Genomic DNA, 12337 nt, shown 5'->3' with positions numbered 1-12337 from the left:
CTTGGCTGGGGTCGGAGGGAGATGGCGGAATGGCGGAGATGGCAGAAATCGGAGCTAGCACTCTCCTGCCTCTTTCGCTGGTCTGGGGCTAAGCTAGGGAATTGAGATAGGACTAGCTGCTCCCTTTTTCGGGAATGGAACCGTGTAGGTGTTCCCTGGTTATATGGAACTTTGCAGGCGGGTTTAGGTACCCGCCAGCTAGGGAGGAGACGGCGGGAGCCACCCAGGCCTTTGGAGTTTGCCCCACGCTCAGCCACATACAGGATCTGTTGATTGTTGCTTCAGTCTCTGTGAGCCCCTATGAGCTCTGATTGATGATTGATATGATGATTCTGTGGGTTGTGTTCTTATGATATCCTTTACCCCTCTGATTTCTATAATCCTTCCTCCCCCTGGTCTGTGGGATTTTGCTGGCTTCAAATAGTTTGGTTGTGGGTCTCTGCATCTGCTCTCATCAGTTGTTGAACAATGCTACTTTGATGACAATTGAGCTAGGTATGGCCCTATAAGTATAACCGAATATCATTAGGAATCATTTCATTGACGTTTTTAAATGCCATGTTTAGTTGATATTCATGAGACGTCTGTTTTTTGGAGTTAAATGGAGGGAGGAAAAGTAGTTCTGGGAGAGAGAGGAGGTGTGTAGGTGACTGAGGGGAGTGGAGGTAGGGGAAAATGAGGTCAGGATGTAATATGTAAAGAATAAAAATAAAATAAAAACAAAACCTACAAATATTCCAATAAAAATAGGGGGTACAGATCTAAATAGAGTATTCTGAGTAGAGGTATCTCAAATGGTTTAGAAACATTTGAAGAAATGGTAAACATCCTTACACATCGGAGAAATGTAAATCAAAACTACTTTGAAATTTGACTTTATACCTATCAAAATTGGTAATACCAAAAGCACAAGTGACAGCTCATGCTGACAAGGATGTGTAGCAAGGAGAACACTCTTCAATGGCTTGTGAGAGTCCAAACTTGTACAACCACTATGGAAATCAATATGGTGGTTCCTCAGAAAACTAGAAACATCTACCTGAAGACCCAGCTGTAACACAAATTGCTAAATGGCCTTATTATAGATCAGGCCCTCTGAATAGGTGAGACAGTTAATTGGCTTGATCTGTTTGGGAGGCATCTAGGCAGTGGTACTGGGTCCCGTGCTCATTGCATAAGTTGGCTGTTTGAAACCTGGGGCTTATGCAGGGATACTTGGCTCAGTCTGGGAGGAGGGGACTGGACCTGCCTAGACTGAGTCTACCAGGTTGATCTCAATCCTCGTGGGAGGCTTTGCCCTGGAGGAGGTGGGAATGGGGGGGTGGAGCAAAGGGGAAGGGGACAGGAGGGGGGAGAACAAGGGAATCCGTGGCTGATATGTAGAACTTAATGGTGTTGTAAAATAAAATAAAAGGAAAAAAAAAAAAAAAAAACAGAGGCACTAGGAAATCCTCAGCCCAAGAGAGCTACTTCCTATATACTCATGTCTTATATACCTTTCTGTTCCCTTCCATCTTACTTCTGTCTCTACCTAGCTACATCGCTTCCTCTTTCTGGCCAACTCTATCACTTCTTGTCTGTCTGTACAGACTTCCAGACCCCTATGGTTAGCTAGGGCTGGGATTAAAGGCATGTGCCACCATGCCTGGCTCTGTTTCCAGTGTGGCCTTGAACTCACAGAGATCCAGATGAATCTCTGCCTCCTGAATGCTAGGATTAAAGGCATGTACTGCCACTGCCTGACTTCTATGTTTAATATAGGTGTTGACTTTGTCCTATGATTCCCAAGCAAGCTTTATTTTTAGAGCACAAATAAAATATCGCATCACCCAACTATATCACTCTTAGGCATATACCCAAAGAACATTTCATCCTACCACAGAAACATTTGGTCAACAATGTTCATTGTGTCTCTCTTCATAATAGTCAGAAACGACCTAGAAGTCCCTCAACTGAAGAAAGGATAAAGAAATCAGGGTACATTTACACAATGGAGTATTATTTGGCTGTTCAAAGAAAACAACATCATAACATTTGCAGACAAATGGATGCAACTAGAAAAAACAATCATCCAGATTGAGGTAGCCCAGACTCAGAAAGCCAAATATAAGCCGGGCGGTGGTGGCGCACGCCTTTAATCCCAGCACTCGGGAGGCAGAGGCAGGTGGATCTTTGTGAGTTCAAGGCCAGCCTGGTCTACAAAGCGAGTTCCAGGAAAGGCGCAAAACTGTACAGAGAAACCCTGTCTCGAAAAAGCAAAAAAAAAAAAAAAAAAAAAAAAAAAAAAGCCAAATACAGTATTTATTCCTTTGGAAGTGGATATTAGCTGTTAAGTAAATGATAATCAGGCTGAAACCCACAGAACAAGAGAGGTTAGGTAACGAAGAGTGCTATAGAGGAGAAGCATGGATATTGGGAAGGGAAAATAGAATACATTCTATGTGTGGAGCAGGAATGGTTGGGACAGGAATGAGAGAGATATGGGTGAGGGTATGGAGGGATAGAGTACAGAGAGAGACATCTGGAATGGGGGGACATTTGGGAACCATGTAAAAACCTAGTGAAATGGAAACTTCCTGGAACCTATGAGAGTGACCCTAGTGAGGACTCTTAGTAATGAAAGATAAGGAGTTTGAGCTGGCCATCTTTTGTTGGCAGATAACGTTTCCCATGATTGAACTTGGTTGTGTTCAGTTGAGTTGTTGGCAAAGGAGGTCCCATGGAGGCCCCTAAACAACCTAAGCTAATGGTAGGAGAGAAGGTTGCACTCTGACAACTACCAGTGGGGTCCAATGCCAAGGACAACTTCTACTTAGCTCATTGAATGTAGAGATGTTGAACTGAAGCAGACTTGGAGCCTCCACCCTATGTCCTTGTCTCTTTATCTTGAGAAGGTATATTGCAGGGTATGGAAACAGAAACCTAGATGCTAACAGAATCACAAATGCCTTCCCCTACAATCTGAATTGCCTGTAAGATATGCTGGGACAATGGTAGCATAAAACATGTGAAATTGGGCAAAAAGTATTTGGTTTAAATTGAGGCTTATGCCATGGGAGAGATTCCATGTCCTATATTGCTTAGATGGCAAGGGATAGAAGATTAGATAGCCCAGAGTGCTAGGGTAGAACCAAACATGACTGACTAAATAAATAAATAAATAAATAAATAAATAAATAAATAAATGTTAATGAAATGATTCCTAATGATATTCCACTATGCTAATATATTGGTATCTGGTCTATTAGTCACCATATAGGCTTCCTATGCCAGCAGATCCTCTGCCAGCAGAATAGAGAGAAGTAGAGGGTGTCCAAATTAGGTGTTGCCATTGGGTCTCTTCCTTCAGACTTCTGGGAACACCATGGAAGAGGGGGAGGACAACAAGAGAACATTGCCCACCAAATCAACTGATCAGGGCCTGTATGGGCTCACAGAGACTGTAAAGGCAAGCAACCTGGGTCTATACCAGGTTCTGTACATGCATATTATTATAGCTGTTAGCCTGGTGTTCTTGTGAGACTCCTAATCATGGGAGTGGTTGTACCTCTGACTCTTGCCTGCTCTTGAGACTCATTTCCTCCTATTAGGTTGTTTTTTTCCAACCTGTAAATGAGGACTTTTTTCTTGTCTTATCAGATCTTGGTTTTTTTTTTTCATGTTTGGCTGTCATCTCTTAGAGGCCTACTTTTTCCTGAAGAGGAAATGGAAGGGAAGTGGATCTGGGGAAGAAAGGAGGTGACAGGAGCCAGAAGGAATGAAGGGAGAGGAAACTGTGGTTGGGATGTATTGTATAAGAGAAGACTTTATTTTGAATAAATAAATAAAATTAATTAATTTAAAATATAAGTAAATGTATATCTATAAATAAATATATATGTACATGTATGTAATATATACATATATATAAGCTTAAATGAACTTTTATGTTTTCCAGGTTTATTCATAAACTCACATTGCCTGTATTAAATTTCCTGTTCATTTGCTTATTCTTATATTTATATATTTTTATTAAAATATCTAACTTTTGTGTATGAGATAAAATTTAGGTAAATGAGAGTACACATATGACTTCATCTCTAACTTCAACGCAATTCAGAAATTTTGTACAAAAGAAGCCCAACAAAATTAGAAAGTGAGATATGAAATCTCCATGGACCTTAAAGATTCACCCTTAAAATTATTTAAAAAAACAATAATCCTCATACATATAAAATCTTCTACTCAAAAAAGACCACCTCTATTTCTAGCTTTTTGAAAATTTGTCACTCTACTTATATGAAAATATTTTAATAGACCCTTTTAATGAACTATTTTTCACACATATATCTGTTCTAGGGACCATAATAATATATATTAGACATGTATGTCAGGATAACAGAGATTTGAAAATATATAGACATTGTTATAGAGTTTTTAAAAATACACAATGATATTTATAAAGATTGGGAAGTAAATGAGACAAAGATTTAATAAAACCTTGTAAGAGTTTCATACTTTTTTTTTAGTCACAATAGAAGAAAAAGAATAAATCCTAAAATCAATAAGATTGTTATGATAAAATTTCATATTATGTGGATTTCTACTTTTAGTATGAGCAAATCAACTCATAATAACCATGTGGCATATTGTTAAAAGGAACTTAGTCATTGACTGTCATTGGTCAAGATGGAGTCAGTAAGAAAGATGAAAATGTAAAACTTTGGTAAAACTATTGCATGACTCATAAGGGAAGGTATAATGAGAAATTAATTATATTTAAATAAAAGCCTGGATGAAGAGCCTTGAGAGATTTAAGTCCCAACAGTCTCTAGTTGAAATAAAAAGATCTACCTATGTTCAGGTGCCAGATAATAGGACAGGAAGACACTCATCTCAGGTAGGTTTCAGAATGGCAGTGTTTGAAAATGAAAATAAATTAAATTTCACTGTCTTTGAAAATGTTAAAAATCAATCTGATGATGTATAAAATTGTTCAACCCTGAATTATTAGAGGAAAAAAGGAGAGAAAACAAGTTTCATTTAATGACCAGTGACAGTCTTTCTTTCTATCTTAGTGTATTTGACTTACATGGGTAGGACTGGAGAAAGTATCTGGAAAGATTTTGGGGAGGGGAAGAATATGACAAAAATCTATATTAATTTAAAAAACTTAAAAATTTTAAAAATGAAAAAGATGGAAATCAATAACAAGCTGAGGCTTTTGCTGTATTCTGTCACTCCTGGCTCTTCTTGTGTGTTTTATTTAGCTTTTGTCATTTGGACTTAGGTAAGTGATGTTCAGTGCTTATAAATCTTGGCATGCAAATGGTGATTAGTGACAGACATTTCAGCAAATAATACTTCACACTCAGTAAAACCTACAAAGACTCCTTACTATAATCATTTTATTATATTAAAGGATATCTGCTGATGGCAAGTCCTGCTGAAAGAATGCAGTGAATAATAGCCTATAAAAATTGAAAACCTTATTTCACAATATGGCATGTTCAATTATTATTACTGGTATTATTATTATTATCATCTCATCTGATATTGCTTATGGCTTGTCAGGCTAGAAATCAAGTTTTACTATATTTAAATCCACTGCCATGAAAATAAGTGAAAGAGAGCAAACAAAGTTAATACAGATCAAGAATTATGTGATTTAAATTCAAAGTGTATGAGTTTCTTATTCCATATTTTCCTTAACAGCGCTGCACTGATGTAAACATTACATTTTTCTTCTGAAATGTTTTTAGATTTTATGAAAATTTATTTAAATATTAAATAATGTTCTGAACAGTTATATTCAAAACTATTTTATGCTTTTCCAAAATAATAAATATTAAGCTATTATTGCATTGTGACTTTTGTAAATTTTCAGACCAAGAACATAAAATCATGAACAAGGAGAACTGCTCCTCATTGCCAGCATTCCTCCTCTTGGGAATTACCAACAACCCTGAGGTGAAGATGCTTCTGTTCACTATGTTTGTTGTTGTCTACCTCACTAATCTGCTGACAAATCTAGGAATGATCATTTTGATCAGAATGGACCCCCAGCTTCATACACCAATGTACTTCTTCCTTAGCCACCTCTCTTTCTCTGACCTCTGCTATTCCACTGCTATTGGACCCAAGATGCTGGTAGACCTTATGTCCAAGGACACGACTATTCCCTTTCTTGGCTGTGCTATGCAGTTCTTCACTTTCTGTATATTTATAGATGCTGAGTGTGTGTTGCTGGCAGCGATGGCTTTTGATCGATATAAGGCCATCAGCAACCCCTTACTGTATTCAGTAGACATGTCCAGCAGGGTATGTTTCCAGTTATTGACTGGTGTTTATGCTGTGGCATTAGCGGATGCTTTGGTACATACAACATTGACATTCCATTTATGTTTCTGTGGATCTAACGAGATTAATCATTTCTTCTGTGATATTCCTCCAGTCTTAGTGCTGTCTTGTTCAGATACACAGGTCAATGTGTTAGTCATATTCACCGTTTTTGGTTTCATTGAACTGAGCACCATTTCAGGAGTCCTTGTCTCCTATTGTTACATCATCTCATCAGTCTTGAAGATCCGTTCTGCTTCTGGGAGATTCAAAGCTTTCTCCACCTGCACCTCACACTTGACTGCAGTTGCAATTTTCCAAGGGACTATGCTTTTCATGTATTTCAGGCCAAGTTCTTCTTATTCCCTAGATCAAGATAAAGTGACTTCCCTTTTTTATACACTAGTAATCCCCATGCTGAACCCTCTAATTTATAGTTTGAGAAACAAAGATGTGAAAGAAGCACTCCAAAGAGTGAAAAGTAAAATGTGTTTAAAATAATAAAGGTATATGCATGGCACACTTCACTGTCTTTAAAACAAATATGTGGACTGCTTTTTAGAATTTCCTCTGTGTATATATTATGGCTGTTAGCTTGGTATTCTTGTGGTACTCCTAACTATGGAAACAGGTGTATTTCTGACTCTTTTGCCTGCTCTTGGGATTCTTTCCCTCCTATTGGTCTGCCTTTTCCAGCCTCAATATGAGGGCTTTCTCCTTGGGTGTGGCAGTGGTTCTGGGGGAAAATGGAGGTTGTGGGGAACCTGAGAGGCATGGGTTAAGGGAAAATTGCGGTTGGAGTGTATTGTATGAGAGAAGAATATATTTTCAATTAAAAAAATTTTAAAGGAAAAAAGTATTTTTCATGGTATTTTAATTGTGAAATATGTATGTATTTCTATATTTTATTGTATTTTTTGTAGCTGGAGGGCTTCTCTCCAGGTTCCACCAAGCCCCTCAGTTCCACAATCCACATATAAAATAATCACTCAGACGCTTATATTACTTATAAACTGTAATGCCATGGCAGGCTTCTTGCTAACTGTTCTTATATCTTAAATTAACCCATTCCTATAAATCTATACCTTGCCACGTGGCTGGTGGTTTACCGGTGTCTTTACATGCTGCTTGTCCTGGCCGTGACCGCAGTGTCTCCCCTCCTTCTTTCTGTTTCCCCAGTTCTCCTCTCTCCTTGTCCCGCCTATACTTCCTGTCTGGTCCCTGGCCATCAGTGTTTTATTTATATAGAGCGATATCCACAGCACTTCCCCTTTTCTTCTTTTTTTAAAAAGGAACGTTTTAACTTTAACATGGTAAAATTATATATAACAAAACAATTATCGAGCATGAATTATAGTTACAATATTAAAGATGTCCTGTCTATCTTATATTTGTGAGTTTAAGGTTTTATATCTAACTTATTTTTATCATAACTGAGTAAATTACAACTATCTAGTCTTTAACCACATCAAAGACCTGAGAAGGAACATAATGGTACCTGAGAAATGGTAAATGGATGCAAGCAACTTTTGGGAATCTTGCAAGAGTAGACCAAGACAGCTGGCAGCCTGGACAGTCACCTAGTGTTTCTCAGCACTGTTGCTGCATTCAGATTGGCTAGAGGCCTAGAGTATCTGACAGACCATTTTCAGAAGCAAGAATTCTGAAAAACCATCTTACCCTGTCTTGGCAGAGTACAGTGGTTGCTTTCCTTGTGTTTTGCTTGTCCAGAAAGGACAGCATTGCATTCGTACTGTCAGCCATCAAGGCAAGAGCAGTTCTTTGCCCAGTAGGCCATTTTGTGCCAAGAAGACAAACTTCCAAATGGAAATATCTTAGAAGCCCAACATTCTCTCGGGATCAAATTGGTGCAGCCAGGAGCAATTGTGTCTCACATCAGCAGAATTCTAAGTTATTTAAATGCTATATTCTCTAGGTTTATGAAGTGTTTGAAGATTATCTATCTATCTGAACTATATCTATGTATACCTAGAAGACTTAACTAGCATGGCTATAAATATGATTATCATAGATGACTATTAATCTATTTTTAATTATCCATTACAATTTTAAATGAGTTACATAAACATAATACTTCAAACAAGAATAGAAATATATATATATATATATATATGTACAGTATAACAAAATTAACTTCAAGTTTGTATCAATAAACTAAAATTTATACCAATGTAGAACATTTTAAACAAGTTGTTCTTTAAAAATAGGTTGATTAATCTATCCTTTTATCTTATCATCTCTATATCCTCCTATACATCTATATCATATCCCCTTTTCTTTTTTAGAAAGAGATCACATTTATAATCAACCTGTTTTAAATAAAAATACTGTTTTTTTCTCTGCCCCACACCAGATATCCACAGCAATTTTTAGTTCTGGATATTAAATCTGGAGCCCTACATTTGTCAATCAAGTATCCTAAAACCTAATATATACATAAATATGCATACATATGTGTATACATATAACATTATATGCATGTATGTCCCAAACATTTTTCATTGTATTTTAATCATATCAAACTTTATTGAATGGGTAGTAGCACATTTTAAACTTTGGGGGTTTTGCATTTCCTCATAAATTCAGTACTTTTTTTAATGATAAGAACATAAACAGCAGGTATGACATATTACAGGAACACTGAAATGAATCATTAGTCTGAAAATACTACTGAAATATATAAGATTTTAAGTCAAATTTCAGAAGCTTAACATACGGTTGAAATATTTCTTGCTAGAACTATTACGTCTCAGATGTAAGCAGGTGCACACTGAGCAGAAGATACTGTGAGACAATCTTCCATTAAAAATTACTTCAGTTCAACTAAACAACTGGCTCACCTATGCAGAGGCGAATAAAATGTCTGTCAGGTCTCATGGGTTTGAATAATTTTCGCCAGCAAGAGTAACTATTTGAACAACTCTGAATCTTTTCCAATAGTTAATATGGTTGGTGGAGGGGGAACCAAACCATAACTCATCACTAATTACCATTCTGTCTTCTTCTTCCTGGCTAGTGTCATTCATGATGCTAGTGCTGCTGGGTTTTGCTTCCACAGACAAAATACTCTGTACCTGCTGTGATTTTCTTTTAATTATTTATGAGAAATATAAGTAAATCACTTCTTCTTAAAGTAGTTTCTGTCAGTGACTTCTGCAACATCGATGGAAAGAAATGTAAACATGGCTGGTTGATCTGAAATAATTTAAAAAAAATTATTTTTTTATTTTTATTAAGAAATTTTCTATTCATTTTACATACCAACCATAGATCTGCCTTTCTTCGCTCCCCCTCCAGGCTTCCCCAGCTACCCATTCCCCATTCCCACCTCCTCCAATGCAAGACTTCCCATGGGGAGTCAGCAGAACTTGATACATTCAGCTGAGGCAGATCCAAGTCTCTCCTCCTTACCCCAAGGCTATGTAAGGTTTCCCACCATAGGCACTTGGCTCCAAAAAGCCCGCTCATGTACCAGGGATGGATCCCAATCCCACTGCCAGAGGGGATGAGAGCATAAGGGAATGGGAGGTTTGAACTGCAGTAGGGACAAAGTGGGAGAGCAAGGAAGGAGATACCATAATAAATGGAGACATTATGGGAATAGGGAAAAACAGGCTGCTATGGAAGTTCCCAGGAATCCACAAGGATGACCCCACTTAGACTACTGGAAGTAGTCAAGAGTTGGCTTACTCTGGTAATCAGATTGGTGAATACCCTGACTGTCATCAGTAACTGATGGAAGTAGATGCAGAAATCCATGGCCAGATGCCAGGCTGAGCTCCAGGAGTCCAATGGATGAGAGAAAGGAAGGATTCTATGAACAAGAGATATCGAGACCATGACTGGAAAAAGTACAGAGACAACTAACCAAGCTAGTGGAAACACATGAACTGTGGACCAATAGCTGAGAAGACCCCATGGTACTGGACTATGTCCTCTGGATAAGCAAGATAGTTGTTTAGCTTGAACTGTTTAGGGGGCCCCCAGACAGTGGAATTGGGACCTATCCTTAGTGTGTGAGCCCACATTTTGGATCCTAGTGCCTATGCTGAGACATTTTGCTCAGCCTTGGTACAGGGAGAGAGGGGCTTGGACCTGCCTCATCTGAATGTACCAGGCTCTGCTGACTCCCCATGGGAGACCTTACCTTGTAGGAAGTTGCTGTGGGATGTTCTGTATGTTAAATGTGTTGCTCTAATTGGTTAATAAATAAAACACTGATTGGCCAGTAGCCAGGCAAGAAATATAGGCAGGACAAGGAAAGAGGAGAATTCTGGGAAGTGGAAGACTGAGGCAGAGAAACGCTGCCAGCTACCATGATAAGAAGCAACATGTAAAGATACTGGTAAACCACAAGCCATGTGGCAACTTATAGATTAATATAAATGGGTTAATTTAAGATATAAGAATAGTTAACAAGAAGCCTGCCATGGCCATACAGTTTGTAAGCAATATAAGTCTCTCTGTGTTTGCTTGGTTTGGTCTGAGTGGCTGTGGGCCTGGCAAGTGAGAGAGATTTGTCCTGACTGTGGGCCAACCAAAAAAAACTACAGGAAGTGGGAATGGTAAGGCTGGGTGGTGGGAGGAGGGAGGACAGGGGAATCTGTGGTTGATGTGTAAAATGAATAGAAAACCTCTTATTAAAAAAAAAAAAGAAGAAGAAGCTTATAGAACTATTCTTTTCCTCAAAAAGCAATTGTGGTGTTATTATTGTTCTCAAATATAATTTGAGAAAACTCTGAAATCACCTGGAAAATTTATGCAGACATCCTAAATTACCATTATTTGTAATATTTTATTTTGTGAACTGGTTGTTCATATTTATTGGATTTTAGTAAAATATGAAATAAACATATTAACACAAAAAGTCTGTCTATCCATAAATAATTCACACATTATAATATATCACTTTTATAAAATAAAATAATTATTTGTGCTTTATTCTGGCCATAATTGCTTATGCTTAGTGTCTGGGGGAATATTTCTTTGTAAAGAGTGAAAACTCACAAATAATTCATTTTTTTATATTTCTAAGATTATGTGGACCACTAGGGGTTTTATTTAAGTAAAAAAAAATCACTAAACTATTTTATCATATTAGTGAAAATAACATCATCTTCCTCATGATTAATATTGGATGCCTCATTTTCCTCATTACACTGCATTCAAAAATTTCTAGGGAGCAAGTCCATTAGAGTATGTTAAAACATATGCCAACAGGATTCTTGAAACTTTTTGTTACTTTTTACATCATAGTTTTTTTCTATATGGCATGGTTGTTAAGGAAGTTATATAATATTTAATGAGCAATATGTATGGATATGTTATACATATGTATATAAATATAGTTAAATATAAATCCATTATATTGGTAGCATAACTATACTGGTCTACAATTAAATTCATAGTTTGTGTTCTCAAAAGACCACTACTGTATAAGTACTGCACGCTACCTTTCCGGGCCGTGGTGGTGCACGCCTTTAATCTCAGCACTTGGGAGGCAGAGGCAGGCGGATCTCTGTGAGTTCGAGGCCAGCCTGGGCTACCAAGTGAGTTCCAGGAAAGGCATAAAGCTACACAGAGAAACCCTGTTTTGAAAAACCAAAAAAAAAAAAAAAAAAAAAAAAAAAAGACCACTACCAAATGAAAGAAAATTCAAAACAAACAATTTTAGAGTGGAGTGTATTGTTTTTTAATTAAAGCATTTACCTATTGCACATTTTAAAAGATAAATTCTTCCTAGTGCACTTGAACAATATGCATTAAAATTTACTTTCAAGTTCATGTCTAGACTTTTGGACACTAAATAATGACCTGGAAGTGTTTAGCAGTGCCCTTTTAGTGATTCCTTGTGATTTTAGTAATTCTCAAAGACATCACTGTGATAGGTTCCTGGGAATGGGGGTTGAGTGATATACTAACACGGTCATATAGGAGAGATCGCAAGACATACTGCAGGTGCCGAAAAGGCTGCTTGGACATTAAATAATTGAAATAG

General features: G+C 37.4%; 1 protein-coding gene across 1 annotated transcript; it reads left to right on the top strand.

The window, feature by feature from the left end:
• The first annotated feature begins 5883 nt into the window (after positions 1 to 5883).
• On the top strand, positions 5884 to 6819 carry LOC114687344 (olfactory receptor 5W2-like). The gene has a single exon (XM_028862007.1). The coding sequence runs from the start codon at positions 5884 to 5886 to the stop codon at positions 6817 to 6819; it is 936 nt and encodes a 311-aa protein (XP_028717840.1).
• Positions 6820 to 12337: the final 5518 nt, after the last annotated feature.

This window comes from Peromyscus leucopus, chromosome 4, assembly GCF_004664715.2.
Source record: "Peromyscus leucopus breed LL Stock chromosome 4, UCI_PerLeu_2.1, whole genome shotgun sequence".
NCBI classification, from domain to species: Eukaryota; Metazoa; Chordata; class Mammalia; order Rodentia; family Cricetidae; genus Peromyscus; species Peromyscus leucopus.
The sequence above is the reverse complement of the archived record's forward strand: the minus strand, read 5'-3'. Positions and strand labels throughout refer to the sequence as shown.

Excerpts from the sequence above, each read along its gene's own strand:
- LOC114687344 (XM_028862007.1), top strand. The coding sequence starts at position 5,884 with ATGAACAAGGAGAACTGCTCCTCATTGCCAGCATTCCTCCTCTTGGGA.